The 18,064-nt window shown below is 41.2% G+C and overlaps 1 protein-coding gene across 11 annotated transcripts in view; it reads right to left on the bottom strand.

Annotated features, from left to right (window-relative positions):
- Positions 1-15,485, bottom strand: part of vav2 (vav guanine nucleotide exchange factor 2) — a 116,765-nt gene extending 101,280 nt beyond the window's left edge. For 9 of the 11 annotated variants that reach the window (XM_088281042.1, XM_088281041.1, XM_088281038.1 and 6 more), the window contains exon 1: positions 14,321-15,484. In XM_088281042.1, the coding sequence (XP_088137168.1) occupies positions 14,321-14,524 (204 nt within the window). In that variant the 5' untranslated portion in view covers positions 14,525-15,484. Of the gene's footprint in view, positions 1-14,320 lie in introns of all 11 variants that reach the window. The other 2 variants (XM_088281037.1, XM_088281040.1) reach the window with 1 other exon arrangement.
- Between the last annotated feature and the right edge of the window lie 2,579 nt (positions 15,486-18,064).

The following is an 18,064-nucleotide window of genomic DNA, read 5'->3' on the forward strand; positions in this document are numbered from 1 at the left end:
AAGTGTGATTCAAAGGACACAAACGCAGATCTCGTACAATAATCTGTCAGCGCACACTGTACAGATCATCAATCATTATGTGCCAGACAGTTATCAATCGATATTAATTACGTTCAATACTAGAAGCTGTTCACCTCACCCACATGCAAACTAGGCTGAATTGCGTGAAAAACACACTCATCATTTTCCCAAGGCCTGAAAAACAATAAACAAAAAACATTTTTTTTTATTTTTATTTTTTTAATAAAAACAATTCTGCCCCCCCCCCCCCCCCCGGAAACGTGCTTGTGCCTCCCAGTTGCCAGGCCAGATAATTTGAAAGTTGATTGTTAAAAATGAGTTTCTAATTTTTATTTATTTTTTTTGCATACCTCCTGAGATAGCCTTGACCACAACCAGGAAATTGAGTCTGCATGGGGCGGAGGCCTTGCTGTGCAATCTCCTTTTCAAATAAAACTGCAAAAAAAAAAACAACTGGACGGCAAGCGAAGCCCAAGTCAAGCGTACGAATGAAACAACAGCTCGAAACAGAGCCAACGATCTGAAAAAAAAAACCTGAATATTTCATGAAGCATATGCTCGTCAACTGTTTGGGCAAACAGCTGTTGAAAGCATGCTATTTTCGGTATCCCCTGAAATTGACGCGAGAAGTTTTAAGTAGGTTAGAGCGCGAGAAGCAGCGTGCAAACTTAATCCCGTTAAACAGGTGCCTTGTTAAAGTTGTTATAAAATAAATGGTGGGGAATTCTCATCCCATTTTGTAGGCGCTCGCTTCCTATTGTTTTTCTCATTATTGTGCTCCCGTTTGCCCTGAGGCGACGGGAACCTGTCATTAATTGGCAGAGAAAATGGAAATGTCTTCTTTTATTTTGTTTTCTTTTTTTTTTTTTTTAAGCTCTGCTGTCAACAAAGTTATGTGCACAATGTCTGTTCGCAAAGTCTTACCGTTTTAATTAGAAGCAAACCCTTCAAGGTATCAGCGGCTTTGGAGTGTGCGGTGTTTCCACACTTTTTTTCAAATCGTTTAATCCACTTTATCAACATACATTTGCATTTACCGTTCCTGCAGTGGATTAAGTGTTGCTTGTTATGAAGGTGTGTTAAACCTGGCTAAGACCAAAATCTTCAATGGAAATAAAACAGATCATTAGAAACGTTACAGGGAGATATTCTTATCTCTCCTAAATCGAGTTTGAGTGAGTACCGTATTTTCACGACCATAGCGCACCGTACAATTAGACGCAGGTATGTCGAGATATAGCATAGTGCTAAAGCATAAGCTAGCATACATGCTAACGTAGTGGAAAAAACAGCTTTGAAAAAGGCAATATAGAGTTAATCTCACGTCATTGGCAGTCTCGCAGTCTTTCAGGTTTGATGGCAGTTTTTACGACAACTCAACCAGCAGTAAATCAGCCAAATTAACTTTGACAATAGGTGATCACACAATGTCGTGGGAGTGATCTCACTACTTACAGTCAGCGTTTTACATCAAAATCAAAACGATCACCCAACAACAACTGAACGGCATTCTAGCAATGAAACAACCAAAACAAGGAACAAAGAAAACAATGAACACAAAACATTGATCTCTCATGCCATTCATACCACAAGTGCTGCAAAGCATTCTGGGAGACAGACTACGACATCGTGGACAGCGGCCCTTTTAACCAGCTTTCTCCCTCACATGCATACTGGTCTGTTGGCAAGTGACTGTCTCAAACCGTGACCAACAGGAAAGCACACATAATGTATTTCTCCAGCGCGTTGTAGTCTCAAACGTTACCAACAGAGGGTGCTAAAACGCACTGTGAAATGCTTCCAGTTTGTCTGACGACGGAGTGTTCAAGAAAGTCACATGAGTCCAGATCTATGAAACTCGGTCTATACGCAAGGCCACCCCCCCCCGCATTATATGGCGCTCTGTCCGTTTTGGAGACAATTTGGGAATAATGACACATTTGCGATAGTGCCAAACTAAAAATGTCGATCGTACGATATAACCTTGTAACGCTTGATATGCCGTTATTATTATTTTACTGAGCGAATCCTGTACTTTATTTGTTCTCCTCTAATATAGGTGGGTGTTTTCTATTTGAACTTTCCAACATTGCGGTAAATCACGCAAAAAAATGTCACGAACTATTTGCAACACTGTTTAATTCCATCAAATGGGGGAATACTTGCAATCTGCGGAAAATGTGTTTATATTCTCCTTGCATCCATTATTATTTCATTCCTTCATCCAATTGAAAGAATCATATCAATTCCCATCCCGACTGGCTCACTAAATTTGCCAAGGAAGAGCATTTTGGTAGTCATTCAGACACATTTAGTATTATTGGGTCTAACTAACACTCATCAAATTGGCTTACGGATAAAGTCCTTGCATTTTTCCCAGATGTCATATCCCGGAAGTAACGTCCAGGTGCTCAGCAGGTGAACTATTTTACAAAACGCCGTTACGCCAGCCAGCGAAAGGGGACTAGGTCGACTCTAATTAACGGAGGCGGAAAGACAGACGACAGCGGTGTCAGCGGGAATACACGGGGGCCTGAGGCCTATAACATCCAGCTGTCTGGTCTCATAGAGTTCTTCCATGAGCGATCTCTCATGGTCGCCTTGAAACACTGCACGCCCCACCTATAGATTCTGTACTGATCTCGCAGATGCGGGCTGACACCTCCACACCTTCCCTCAAACAGAATTCCTCAGGGAGTGAGGATAACATGATCACCGTTTCCCCACATTTGCACACGCCTTTTGAGCAACAACCAAGCCATAAACGCACGCTCGGCGTCTTCCTGAAGGCTGGCTGATGTTTAATGCATAAGCGCGACTGAATTGAATTGCACGTTTTACATAGATTTTGTCCATGAAGACATTTCTCTTAAGGTTTGAAAGGAAAAGTATAGAAGGCCTAATGAGTATTGATGGGTCTATTTGACAAAAGTTTCAAATATTTTTAACGTGATAGCGGGGCGAGGATGTCGAGATTTTGATTTTATTTTTTTGTCGTCGACAAGACTCGACATAGTCGAATCAACGTCAACTAACCGACACTTGCCAATCCATGAGAATAAAAAGAAAGAAAACAAAATTTGAGGGCACAAAATGCACAGTTTTTGTATTTTATTTTGTATTTTTTTATTTATTTTTTATTTTTTTGGCCCAACTGGTCTAGAAACATAAAGGAACTGACGGTCATCATATTAAAATGCACCAGAGCACAGCGATTCAGTATGCTGATGATCTAACTCGTCATAATTAAGTACAGTACTTAACATTTAATCAACCGAGGCGCTATTCATAGATTACCCGCTGTGCATGTATGTTGTGTTTATGTCTAAATATTTGCCAAGACAGTCACCATACTGAATACGAAACAGTGAACTAGTTTTGCAAATTACACATCCAAAATTGGCCGGGCACTGCTTGACATTGGGGAAGGTTTCCTTTCAATTTGTGGCGCTATCAGTGGTCGCAGACCAAAATGTATACGGACGCAAACAAAGAAAATGAAACACGAGCCATATTGTGGGGTACGGTAATTAAAAAATGTGGTTGTTCCTTTTCGATAGCGACCATCCATATCACCCAATTCCATACGACACGTCTGATTCGAAGCGGGGCGCAAAGCCACAAAACAAACACAGCAACATGACCGGAATACAAACGATTATTTGATGTTGAAAGGAGCAATTTTGGACGATCAGTCATAGTAGAACAAACGCGCCTGTGGTTACAAACTCGTCATTTGAAAAAGTCCAAGGAAGATCATTTAGCCGGTAATGAGGTCCATCGTCACTCCTGCTGACATTTAAAGACAATTAGACAAGTCACTATAGCGATATTATAACCACAGTTAACATTCACGCTGTTTGCTGAAATTTGCATTTTTTTTTTTTTTTTTTTGGAATTTTTTATTTGGAATGATGCCTTATGCATAAATGAAGTATAGTAACTAACTCACAGGAAATATCTACTCTGTATCATCAAACTATGCTATCAAAAGCTTTGACGCTTTTCACAAAACTCTCATGATGGATTTGAATTACTATTGACTATTTGAATTTCAATAAAGGTTTTTCAATTTTAGGTTTTCCTTTAGACATGAAAGTTGATAAAAAAAATGGCTTTGTGGCGTTAAAGCAAGAAACAAGAACATGTTTAAAAGATGAATGACACTGGCAATAGCAGTTCATCAACTCAGCAGCCTATCTCTGAAGGGTCGCGGTCAGAGAAAAGGCCGTGCCGGCACGCCACCTACACTCCTCTGTCAAGGTCGAGTTATATTGGGGAGGGGGACAAAACAAAAGGTAACGGCGAGACAAATGAAGGAGCACTGCCTGGGGCAAAGACACACAAGTCATTTAGCCCCTCGGCCAAATGTTAGTAAGCATTGCAAGATGGGCGGTTGAAAAAATTTCAAATTTCAAAATGAGACCAGATGACATGCTGAGGTCTACTTCAATTTTTGTAACTCAAACATTTGAATATTTGTAATTATTCATCTAACTTTGCAAAATAGACATTTGTTCCACATGGGTGTTTATACAGTAATTATTTTAATGCACTTTTGTGGCAGGGATATTTAAAAAAAAGAAAAAAAATTGAGTTTAATACTAGTATGAAAATTTGGTGGTAAAAAAAAATGGAAAACCATGGACGATATTTAGAAAAAGAAATCTGGATATTTTGGGAAATGCAGAAATGTTGAGCTGGTTTTCAAGTTGACGGTTTCGCAACAACTGCACCGCATATGCATGCGAGACTATTCATTCAGAAATGTTTGGTGTACGATGAGGAAATATTGAGGTCAAGTACATTTCAGCTTAGCATGCATTGAAAAGAATTGCAGAGTGCAAAATATGAAGTAAAAAAAAACGGTGTCTCATCCGACATGTTAAGTGCATACGCTGTGTTTAAAAAAAAAAATAAAACAATAAAAATAATAATAATAATAATAACAACACTTTGGTTCCCCCTGAGGAGTAACAAAATGACAGGTCTTGCACCACACAATGAAAGCACTCACCACAAAAATAACTCACACAGATTTCTCCGAAATGAGCAAAGCCACGAAAAGAATGTCAGACTTGCGCTTAGTTTGGTGCAAGAACACTGAGCCGTCTTGGCCAAGCATTGTTGGACTTGTTCAAGGTGGGGAAGGGTGTGTTTTCAACTCTCTGTTCCGGTGCAGATGTTTCTTGTTGTCTGGCCTAATGCGGGGAAGGGCTGAGGAGAAGATTATGAAACTCTTTCTAGGCAGGAAGTGAGAGACCGTGGGACTGTCATGAGTTGTAGAAGAAAAAAAAAATATGCATTTGTGGCCACATGATCATTGACTGACCTCAAACGACCGTACCTACTGCGCTTTCGCCAAAGTGTCAAATCCATATAAACCTGCCATCTTTGGAAATTTGTCTTGCTTGGATTCCAAAGTTCAACAATGCAATCAGATTAACAGTTGGACGAGATGAGTTTCCAAAACCATAAAATAAATGTGAATGATTTCCTAGGACCAAGGGAAACCTATTGTGAAGAAATTAAATTAAATTACAAAAACAGACAAAAAAAAAGGAATAAAAGGTGCCATTTTTGCGAGACATCCTCAAGTTGACAAGTAAAACCCACAAAAAGCCTCCTCTCGATCAGATTCCGAACCCCTTTTTTTTTTTTATCTTCCTTTTTCCTCCGGTAGCTTTGACCATGAAATCAAAATAGTTGAACCATCTTCTCTTTACACACAGCGCCGTTTGCAATGCTAACACAAAACTGGAGGCGGCCTTAATCCGATTTTTTTTTCCTTGCCTTCTGAGAACCGGAGTCAAGAAATGCCCTTGGTTCACTCTTGCAGGCATCTATACGAAATCACTTTTTAGGAAGATCATCAATCAAAAAAAAAAACACAACTTGTGCGTGCTTTGTAAAAAAAATAAAATAAAATCCACTCCACTACCCCCTTTTATTTATTTATTTATTTATTTATTTATTTATTTTACCGGCTACTTCATGCGCCTAAAGCGCGATATGCTGGCACAAATGTTTTTGACGGGTCCACTGAGTGATATTGATAGCCAGTAAAACGTTTTGTTTTTTTCTCCCCCAACAAATCCGCTCATACTGACACAAACTGAGACAGTAGAAGAGTCAGGAACAAGCTGCGTGATGAAAGACAGGCCCTCACACAGTGCCGCGGCAGCAGACTAAACACCACTATACATTTACAATTCGGGGTTTGCAACACCCAACACTGACTTCTTACAAAATATGCACACTCAGCACTCTTTCACTCTCCGCTTTCTGTTTCCACTCTGCTTGTTTTCTCATTCCAAACACTTTCCTTTTTGTTTTACCAGCCCAAGACGAAGCCGAGTCAACTCGTGTGGTGCCAAATTTGATGAGAAGAACCGAAAACTCAGGGAGTGGGGACCGTCTGCCTCGACTGGTTGAGAGGGTGGAATCATTGTACTGATGAAGGGTTACTTTCTAATATTCCGATAGAAGATATAAAGGAGATTGCCATAACCTGTAAGCAGTGACAAGAACCAAAAATGTTGCTGCCTATGACCCAGGGTTTTTATAGTTTGGCAATATTAATTATAGTTTTTTAATTTAGATTCCAGTTTGTTAGTTTTTTTTTAATTAGTTTCCAGGGCAGCTTTATTAGTTTTTATTAGTTTTAGTTTTTTTTTCAAAACACTTATTTTAGTTCAAGTTTGTTTTCGTATGAGTTTTTTTTTTTTCTTTTTTTTTAACATTCTGTGTGTGAAGATTGTAAAAACACGATAGTAAGTACTGTGAAGTAAAAATTCAGCAAAAATATTTTAGTCAGATTTATACACATCATTTTTACTTTAACTTTCAGTTACTTCTTGTTTATTTCACATACCAAAATGGCTTCATTTATTTTGTTTATGTGAACAAAAATAACCTTCCGATGAACAAATCCAGTCCGACTTCTGTTTACACCAGAAACAAACCCGGTGAACAAGAAAGGAAAGAAGCCAACCTTGACCTACACAAGCATTTCTCCGAGGCAACGTGTTTCTCGAGCAAGTTACAGAAGCCGAAGAAATAGTGGGGGAGCAAAGGACGGGCCATCGGGAAATGACCTCTCCCGCTCTCCGTATCCGCGCTTTACACTGTTCCACTTTGTACGTTTGATTAGCAGGATACTGAGCAAATCAATAACCGCTGGTCTTTTATGAGCCCGAGCCCAACAGTGTAACTCTACCCATGTGCCCTTCCTATTCCGCAGCCAATTATGTGATATGATCAATACGCGTCAGCAAAGGGATATCCGCACTTCTTGATGTGATTCTGTGGCAAAAGCTCGCAGAGCAAACAAACATACAAACAACCCCTCCGAAGTGACCTCCCGTGCGTCAGAGGGGTGCATGTTATCCATTTCCTTTGGCAAAGAGAAAACATAAAGCTGTTTATCTAACAGGCTGCTGTTTTAGTCTGCGTGAGCACGCGTGCGTGTACAGCTGGGGTTGGAGGTGTCCACAGAGAGGGGGGGGTGGGAACTGCCTTGCCTCTCCCCGGAGCGAAGTCCAGATCTTAATCTGTTCCTGACCGCATGAAACAGCTACAGTCACTCGAGCAACGCAACAGTTCAAATTAGACGCCAGGTTAAAGTATTGTTGAGATAGAAAACACGGCATTGTTACGCAAGACAGATGTCGCTCAAGGCCTAAAAAAATGATAAACGAATTAAGAGTAAAAATAATTAATAGAGAAGAATAAAACAGTCTTCTGATGTCAGGCACGACAGGAACTGCAAGAAAATATTCGGCCATCTGGCTGGCCGCAACAGAGATGCGACTTCCTCTTTCTCGCGACGGCGCCCAGCAGAGCGTGGCTGGCTCTGGAACGATACAGGCCTGAATGCCCGTGCTATGCTAATCACCCCAAACAACCACCATGCAGATGGAGCCTCTTCAAAAATCAGATGGTGTCCATAAGGCTCTATGACTCCATCGTCTTGTAGAATTAAAAAAAAAAAAAGTATGGAGGGGCGGGGGCAGCATGTTGTGAAGTTTCTCCCAAGTGGCATTCCTTTGCAGAGGCAAAACACAAGAAGTGGGATCGTCGCAAGGTGTTTCAATCATACGTATCGAGCCCTAAAATAGGACGGCGGCTAGCAAATCAGAAGACACTCTCAGACTGGAAGACAAAAACGGCTGATGACAAAAAGCTGGACGGAAAATGTACATGAAATATCAATAATAATTGCACTATTTTGCACCATATAGTTCTGAGTTTTGAGAGTTACACAATAATAGGTCGTTCTGCCCGAGCTGTTATCAATTGACTTTAAACCTGCTTAACGAAATCAATCGAAATGGAATGCAGGTGTGCCAGGCATTAGCGGTTTGTTCCTCACGAAAAAATTTTTTTTTTTCTTTTTAACCACATTGCACAAACCGTCCAGCTTCTGCCGGCACGTAATGAATATTAACCTAAACAGCTTGCCGATTCATTCACCGCTCAGAGACGATAATATACAAGCACTTAACGCTTTGGTTATTTAAGCCTGTGGTGGCTTTCTTGTACCACAAACTACTTTTATAGCCTCTTATTTACTTTCATATAATCTGTGGCTGACTGCTGTGAGCTATGACCCAATGAAGGAATAGCTTAAACTCGCCATTTCCATTTGTGTCAATTAAAATATTATAAGCACTCTTCTCGTCACAGATCAGCAACAATTAAGTTGGTCATTTGTTATACACAAAAATTAATTTCGGATCCCTGCATTTCGTATTTTTAGCAGCTTTTTACTTTTTTATTTTTAGGTCAAAAAAACATCGAAGCCCGTAAAAGAGATCAAGTGTCAATTCATATGATGCATGCAAGCAAGCACAAGTACCCACTCGTCAAGATTGTGCCACCTCTTGCCAGAGCTTCAGTTGCTCGGTACTTCACTGGAAATATCGTTAAAAAAGATCCAAAGTAGCTCTTGACTTCCGAGTTTGTCACAACTCGCTTGATTCCCGAGAGCATCTTTAGTTTTATTTCTAGGTCAAGTGGAAGTCAACAGTGTTCCTCAACTTGGCAAAGGTGAAACTCACTGCTGCTTCAGAAAGTGACCTTGAACACACAAAAGGGTGGAAATAACCAAAACTGTCAATTCAGATACGTTTTAGGGTAAGCAGCATTTAACAGCGCAAACAAAGAAATAGAACATGATTTGCTTCGAAATGGAAATCCACTCTCAGTAACAAATTCCACTGATCTTAATGGGCAGACATCTTGCTTAAAGATGCAATACAAGGGATGTAACAATTCACACAAGCCCTGAATCGATTTTTAATTTTCAGTTCCCAATTTCAATTCAGTTCAATTTTTTTTCTTTTTTTTTCCTTTATGAATATCTAATTTTATAACTACAATGTTTTATTTTAACACCTGCATTTTGTCCTTGTTACAAAGAAAAACTTTTGTAACTTAATTAAAAAACTAAATAAAATAATAATTAAAAATATACAAATCATTTTTACTGTTTAACTACATTTTAGTCTTATCATTGTTTTGTCAGTGCCAGAAATAAACATGAAAATAAATAAATGTACAATAGATTTGACTGATATAATTGCCCAATCCTTTTGTGATCAAAATTTCCACATGGATTCTTTAATTTTTTTTTTTTAAATTTCGATGCATATTTTAAGCAAATTAAATCAATGTTAAATTGATTGTCGCGTTCCTATACGATACTGACACTTACTGCAAATGGACTAATTCAAGTGAATAGTGTGTTTTTGGACAGACATATTCAAATTAAACACTTCTTGGTATTAGTCATGATTTGGGAGCAGAAACAAGGTCAGCATATTTCAGTGGCCGTGAGATCAACTGTAGTTTCCCTTTTTTTTTTTTCATCTCTGGAAATAACAGCATGGACCACCGGTATGAAAAGGTCAGCACATACATCAAAGAACGTACAGTTAAAAAAAAAAGATCTCTGTGGCCTCAGGAGGAGTATTACCTCACGCAAAAGGTTTAGAAAGGCTGAGCTTCGCATTGTTCTCTTCTTGTCAATCCCATTAGCCTCTGGTGACACAGTCCCAGCTGTTCAAGTCAGGATGTGTCCCTAACAAGGTCCATTAGCAGTATTACCTGCATCCGGCGAGCAGCCGGGTCAAGTGGTCAACAGTCGACCAAAGCCTTAGATTAGATTACCCCACCGGGAGGGGGGGGTGGGGGGGGGGGTGTTATCTACAGTGAGGACCGTCCCACTCCCAAATAGAAAATTGAGAGAAGAGTGGTTGCCTGCTTGTTTGTTTTGTGTTCTATTTACGCTGACTGGTTTTATTTCCAAGCAATGACTGAAAATGGAGATTTATCAGGTCAACATCTGATCACATTTTTTTGGCAAACTGACTGTCGGGTTTAATATTACCGTAATGCAACCGAGAACAATTAGCATCTTGATATGCGTCAAGAGTCTGACGTAACGGAGTGAAGCCAGTCATTTTTCAAAATAAATAATCTGCCTCGAATAAAAAGAAAAAAATGGAAGCACTGCAAGTGTATTGTTGTTTTTTTCCCCCCAATCTTTTATTTGGGCGGGCGGTCGGGGCTCGGTCCAAAGTGACCCGCAGACCGATACCGGGCCGCGACCCCGTGGTTGAGAACCACTGCATTATTACACAGCACCTTTGTCTTGAAAACTTTAGTTTCAAGAGCAAAAGGTTTATGCACAAGCTTTCGTTAAGATCGCCGACAGTCCATCAATAAAGACACAAGCAACTAAATAAATTACTCGATTGTTTACGATATAGGAACTCGTTTGAACTCATGAGCACTTATTCTTGCCGAGATATTGAATTCGGATGGCTCCAATTTTTGGCTGATACTCAAAATCAAGTGACTCGACTCAGACACAAAAAAAATAAAAATAACGGCCGTTATATATTTTGTGGGCTAACCGGATCTTTAAAATGCTTGAAGATGACGCTAGGACTATTTTCTCAAAGCATTCTCAGGCATTACTTCTAGGCCATGGCAACAAATATTTTGGTGGCAGCTGGACAAAGAGGAAGAATCTGAATTACTGTGGGCGAAAGAGGCTGACCCTTTGTAAAATTCGGAGCCCTGTGGCATGAGAACAACTTTCACACGAGCAGATGCGGAAACAAAAGCAGAGATGTGCGCACACACACGCTCACACACACACACACACACACACACACTTGAGTCATCCCAAAGGTATTCTCAACTGCCTACCTAACAGAAAAAAAAAAAAGATGAGAAAGAACCGGTGAAGAAAAAGCAGGCCTCAGAAGGCCTCGCTCGTCTTTCAGACAGCCTAAGGCGCTGGATTCACAATATGTACCGTACACATACTTGGAGCTCTGATACGTCTCATTAGGAATCCACTTAAAACCTCGAGGTTAAGATGAATGCGTTTCTGCCGGGATTTACCTGACCCCCCCCTGAAAAAGGTCGTCTTTACTGCTTCATCGTCCTTTGTTGTTGTGGACGGAGTCTCATTCCGATTTACGGGTTATTGAATTTTCTCCCATTATTCCGCACTAAAATGGCTATACGTAACACAACCCGCAAGTCGCTTTGGATTTCCGGACACGTGAACGTGTTTGCGGCTCGCTGCTCTCGATTAACTTCATGAATTTCACAATGGTCCTTCACGGTGAACTAGAAGCACGCATGAATAGACAGTTCCCTTTTCAGTGCCTTGAATTAACTGTGCTGAGTGACGAGTCACATTTTTTGTAAGACTATTTTGAAACACTATTAATGATATGGCCATGGCGGCAAATCAAATCCGCAGAATTTTGTTCAGGAATCTCACGTGTATGATTCTGAGGAGAAAATGATGATTGGGGGAAATAAACAAAGTTCGCAGGAAATGCATTTTACTCCAGCACCAATGAGTGTTCATGAGCCAGACTGAATTACTCCATGGATGCTGGTTAATACAAAATAAATGTGCTCAAATTGCCTTTAATGATACGAATGGATATTTGTTTATGTGAAGAATGATGTCAAGACCCTGTAAAGTTGTTTTTGTCATTTGTTTCTAAAAACATGAAGTTAGAAGATCCGATACGTTTGAAGATACGTGCTGAAAACGTGCGTAGAGACTGAAATTAATTTAGTGCTCTACTGTTGAGCTATTGCGTTAAAACATTTTTCACCTTCTCAGTTGGCCAGATTTTTGGGGCGTGGCCAAAACGAGACAGAGAGAGAGAGAGAACTGAAAGTGGGCAAAACACGAAAGTGACTGTGAAGAAGCAATTGAGAGCCAAAATAAGTATCTTAAATTGCGTTTCATTTGAGCAAAGGGATGAAGTGCAATAGCCAACCTTGACAGCTTTTTGGTCAGTAGGTTCTATTAACAGCCGCAAAATGGCTTATTAAAAAATACAACACGTTCTAGCAGAGTCCAATATGCCATTTTACCGCAAGTCAAACAAACCTGAGGTCACGATTACTTGATTAAATTCAAGGCAGAACATGCAAGAATCTGTGTCAGAAACGATCAATCACCTTGCAAGTGTACCATTTTAAAAAAAAAAAAAAGGTTTTGTCGAGATCAAATAACGCAAAAGCTGCGCTTGGCCTCCTCTTTATTTGGCTAAGCCACAGACTGTTAAAGCGCACGCTTTGACCTTTTCCTTTTGATAAATCATGATGCACTTCTGTTAAACTGCCAGATTTTTGTTGAACCAATTTGTCACTGAAGCTCCCCCAATCCACTCCCTCCCCCACCTCCAACACAGCTCTCGCTGCAGAAGATACCCATCGTGGGATTAGTGGGAGGATCAAAGTGTGCCGGCTCGACCTGTCGCTCGCCTTGTAATTAAAGCAGTCCAAAGCTTTGCGGAACAGATAAGTTGAGGCTAATGGTGGCTACAAAGAAAAACTGAAATAAAGAGATTCACAAGATAGCGTCGTGCTTTTTTTTTTTTATGTATTTTTTGCCAAAACAAATAAGGCCGGAAGGTCGAGGCTGGAACGGTACAGAGATCCCGGCCGGAGGGTAAGGGACTGGACGGCAAAAAAGGGTCAAGTGCCCAGCTCGGGTTGTAATATACAATACGATGGCTAATCTCTGGAATGACAAACGCAAGTGTACAACTTTCGACTCCTGACACTTCAATTAAGAGCACGGGGAAAACAACAACCAGGTACCTAGACGTCTAATAATCCGGAGAGCAGATAGTACCTAAAGGGGACAGAAAAGGACTACTAATGCAACACTGGCTCAGAACTATTCCAGACTTCGGGGTGAACAAGAGGTAATAGAAATGCCTGCCATTCTCATTCTACCACTGTGGTCAAATGAACTTCCTCTGGCAGCCAATGCTTCCTCACGCTGGTTGGGGAAACGGAGTTCAGCTCAAGCACAGAGGGAACACTATAGAAAAGGAGGCATGTGGGGGGGGGGGGGGGGACAAAAACTGACTCCATATCCACTTCTGTTTATTATTAAATTTCACAGAGGGGTTGCAGAAACAATAGCTTAGTTTACGGGTGAATATTTTTAAACAAAATAAATGAGTTGAAAGGGTGGCATTCTGGTTGATTTGTTTACATGACAGCAATCTTTCAAAAAAGAGGCACATGAATGTCAGGGCAAGCCGTTGTGAGACACTCACAAAATGTCATCACCAACTACATGACTGGCATGCACATGAGTGTTTAACTTGCTTGTTGCACGTTCAAGTGGATCGCTTTGCCATAAGCAAGTTAAACTTTTTTAAACCGAATGTTACGAGCTTGTTGTCATATTAAGCCTCAACTCGCAACCGTGCTTGTCAAATGTCTAATTAGAGCACACACTGCTGGCTTTCCAGCATCTTCCTTTGAGTTGAATCAACCACGCCACACCCATCTCCTCCTCGGAGTGGGCTCAAACATTTGCAAATGTCTCCCTTCTGGAGATGCTGATATTTACTTCCACTTAGACGCAGTGCAAAGCAACGCATGGCATCTTTAAATCTCCAGCAAACATGCAAAGACCTGCCATGACGTGGCACAGGGGTTAAAAAATATTCATGTAGATGGAAGCAAAACAGCACAAGAGTGCAGGGGTGGGACATTTTCTCTTTTCAAAGCAGGACTTGAATGGACCTCGCTTGTATTTTAGGCACGGAAGTACACAGGGTGCAGCACTATCATTTGGGCTGCGGCCATTGGAGTGGGTGTGTGTTATGTCATTCGAAAGTCCAAAGTGGATTCATAGAACACAATCAGGGGGGTGTGAGGTGCACGATGTAGACTTCGAGAGGCATCACCTGGTGGTGTGTGCGTGCGTGCGTGTGTGTTCTTAGAGACTCACCTGCGACATCTGAGGTCTGAAATTGATCTCCTTCAGGTCCACGGATCCAGGGGAGAGATTGTGCAACATCTGGCACAGGAGCACCCCGTCACGCAAGGCTTGCGCTAGATCGAACACGGCAGCTGAGGGCCACACGACCCGGTGGTTCTGGGGCAGAACCTTGCAGTCGATCAGCCATCGTCCGCATTGCCTCCACTCCTCCATATCTTCTTTTTTTGTCTTTCAAAATCTCACAAACGCAAACCAAAGGGGATAAGTCCACGAAGCGTGGTTACCACACGGTCGCTCCCTTCTTTCTCATTCAGGCAAATACATAACTTTTTTTGGCGTGTTTGGTGGGTGCTTGTAAACCGTCCGATCCGGTCAGCGTAGAAATGCAAAACGCTGGAATTTAAAAAAAATTGGAATAACACCACCCTTTTTTTGCCCGTGGGTCCACTTCACTACACGGCGGCGGTGTCACTCGCAAAAAAATTTCCTCCTCTTCATCCTTAAAAAGTTTCCCATGCAAATATAAACATTAAAGCGTCCCCATTGAAAGTCAGGGTGTTGCCAAACAAAACAGCTGGTTGGACACGTCCAGCGACAGCACGCTGAAACACGCGCACGCAATCTCACACGCACGTCTTGTTTAGTTGCTGGGTCAAAGCGAGGCAACCGACCCGTCCTCTCTCGCCGAACACGCTAAGAAAAGAAGATAAATACTTGGACCGCGCGATCATCCTGTTTGAGCAACACACTCCAAAACACGCCGGGCTGCAGCGGAAACATCCAGGCGGGAGGGGAACAATGACTTTATCCGGTTTACGTCGCTCCGATTGCCTTTCCTTTGCTGTGATTTCAGCCGCCTCGCGAGTCCTTTCTCTTTTTCCCCGTCTCTCGAGTCTCGTTCCTCGTTCCCCTCCCGGCGAACGAAAGAGATGTTCAAGTCCCAAAACTCCCGAGCAGAGCGAACACAAACGTCCGGAAAAGCGCGCGCTCTTGACCCGAAGGTCCAAGGAGCTCGTTCGTGCCACTGGCACTTGACTAAAGGTCAGGCGTCCGGACCGTGATGACACTTTGTTAAAGAAGACCACATTTGCACGCCGTGCATGCATGGACGTGCATTTCGAATCTGCTGTTTTTTGAGCGGCGCTTCATCATGACACGCCCTCTGGTGGTGGAATTGTAGCACAGCGTGGGCAGGGTTAAATGGCTTTGGTCAACCCATCCATTGCTGTACGAAATCTGAATTTAAACAGTGTACTCAAGTAAGATTAGTTTATTTTGGAGTAATGTGATTTAAGTAGAAATTAGTCCTGGAAAAAAAATACTAAAGTCGTTTGTGTGGCGGGGGAAACCCAGGCACTAAAAAACGGGCTTGATTTATTCTTTTCCAATCAGATCATCAACGTCAAATAGATAGAAATATATTATTGGAATGTGCACCTTTAGCCATTGTTTAAAAAATCATTATAGTTAAAGTATGGTTAATCTATTTAATTAAATAGATTGATTAAATTATGTTATATTTGTTATATATAGATTAATCTCCGGAGTTAACGCTTTCATTTTGACAGCCCTATTATATATGCTTGATCTTTTTGCACCGCCCACTTTTGTTAATAAAGTTGTCATTTGGTCAATTAAGAACATGTTTACCACGAACACCATCAATATGTCATGTGTATCATCTTTATACCTTTTTTTTTTGTCACGTCTCATTAATTTATCAACTCAATGGCCATTCTGCTTCCCCCACCTGTAGATTTCCACAGGGACATAATGCATTGGATCAATTTATTTCCTTGCATAAAGGAGGCGGGACAAGAACATTTTGCTTGCCTATGTTGACAGCACTCATAACATTTCAGTGCACATGTCCCCATCCAGTTTGCCATCATTAGAGTTCTGGGTGAGCTGCATGGAGGCAGGCTGCACCCTGGACTGGTGTCAGCCAGTTGCATATAAGCAGACAATCTCACACACACACATCCTCCTCCTCCTCCTCCTCCTCACACTTAAAATACGATATTCGCGTTCCCATTAAATGTTGTAAATTCGCTCAGTTGCGTCACAATGTGCATCTTTTAAATAAATCTGATCATTTGGTGTTTTGACAAAAAGCCTTCGAGTACATTCCTATGAAAGTGGTCTCCTGTGCTTCACTGCTTGTCTTTTTGCTGTTTATGTCCGGCTGACAAATATTCTGCAGGTTGTAGGTTCGAGCAGGTTGCAACTTGTCGAACGGCAGCAGCGGGTGGTGCATTTGCTATTGTATCCGTCCCTCCGTCTTCGATCCCACTTATCCTCACCAGGGTCAATTAAAGATAATACTAACAATTATATAATAATAATAAAATAATATATAAATAAAATAATTAGCAACCACTTTGGCTACAATCAGCACACCCGCACGTGTAGTCCAATTTAGCAACTTTGTTGCTATGTTTAGTTGCTCAGCCAATTCAGACAAGCAATTAAGGACACATTTACTTTCTGTCCCTTGAAGTTTTGTTCTTCAAGAAAGTTATGGCCAACAGCAAATGTGAGACAAGAGATTTCTCAAATTCAAAACATTGCATTTGGGACTTTCTACTCGGAATATGCGCGATGATTTTTATTGCCTTACTCAAAGCCCTTGAAGGTCCTCTTCGAAATCATAATGGCCTCATTATTTTGCACTTTCTCTGTATATTTGTGGAATGCAAATGCAAAACCTTGTCCCGAGGCATAAAACATCAACCCCATTGTACATTTGCATTGATATTCTGCAACGTGATGTTATGGTGAGGAGGAAATTAAATATTCAAAGCGACACATTTCCTTCCCTTTTCCTAAAAGAGGAGGCCATTCGCGTTCATGACGGTGCAAAGCTTAAAGCCAGTGTCACCTTTGCCCCTGGGTGCTCGCAACCATTTATTATGACGGAGTGGTCTCGGCCTTCAGCTCATGAGTGTTCAACTAACGCATTTTACCAGGACAGCGCTGCATTCACGGTCAAACAAATGGATTGTCTTCCACAGAGCTGTAGAGTTATGCAAGGGTATAAAAAGGCATACATGGCTTGTAGGAAGAGGCTGTGAGCGAAAATCTCGAACTTGAACTGCTAGAAATCATGAGGAATGGTTGGGGAATGTCCAGGGACAGAGTAAGTCCAGCTAAATATTTTCAGAAAGCAGATTGGTTAAGGGGAGTGATGCAGCATCGAAAATCAGCGGTGGACATTTCGTCAGTCTGACGAGTGCCTGGTTTACTGATGTTTTTTTTTTCTTTTGGCGGGGGGGGGGACTGATGGACCAACTGATGGGCCAGCAGACTTCTAACAGACTAACTGACAGACTGACCAACTGATGATTCGAATTGAAAAAAAAAAAAAAATGACGGATGACAGACCAGCAAAATTTAGTAAAATTTCCACCTCTGCCTAAAATCTTGCACTGGATTTAAAAAAATAGTTGCCAGGGAGTCAAAAACCCACAAAGTCCAGTTGGCTTCTATTTTACCGCCGTATCTCGATTTTATGTTAGTTTTTTTTTCTTTGTTATTTCTCAGCTGTCCTTTGCATTGTCACAAGTCAATGATTTGGATTTGTTTTTGTTTCCTTGTGTTCATTCATTCTCTCTTCATCATCATTGGCGGTGATTAGTCCCATAATTAAACGTGTCCTATTACTGGCGCAACAAGAGTGCAGCTGTTACTACAAGCGGTACAAATGCAACCATCAGCACATATGTCGGCCCATTTAGCAATTCAGAGGCAAAT

This window comes from Idiotropiscis lumnitzeri, chromosome 18, assembly GCF_059441095.1.
Source record: "Idiotropiscis lumnitzeri isolate Australia: NSW breed Sydney's pygmy pipehorse chromosome 18, RoL_Ilum_1.0, whole genome shotgun sequence".
Taxonomy (NCBI): domain Eukaryota; kingdom Metazoa; phylum Chordata; class Actinopteri; order Syngnathiformes; family Syngnathidae; genus Idiotropiscis; species Idiotropiscis lumnitzeri.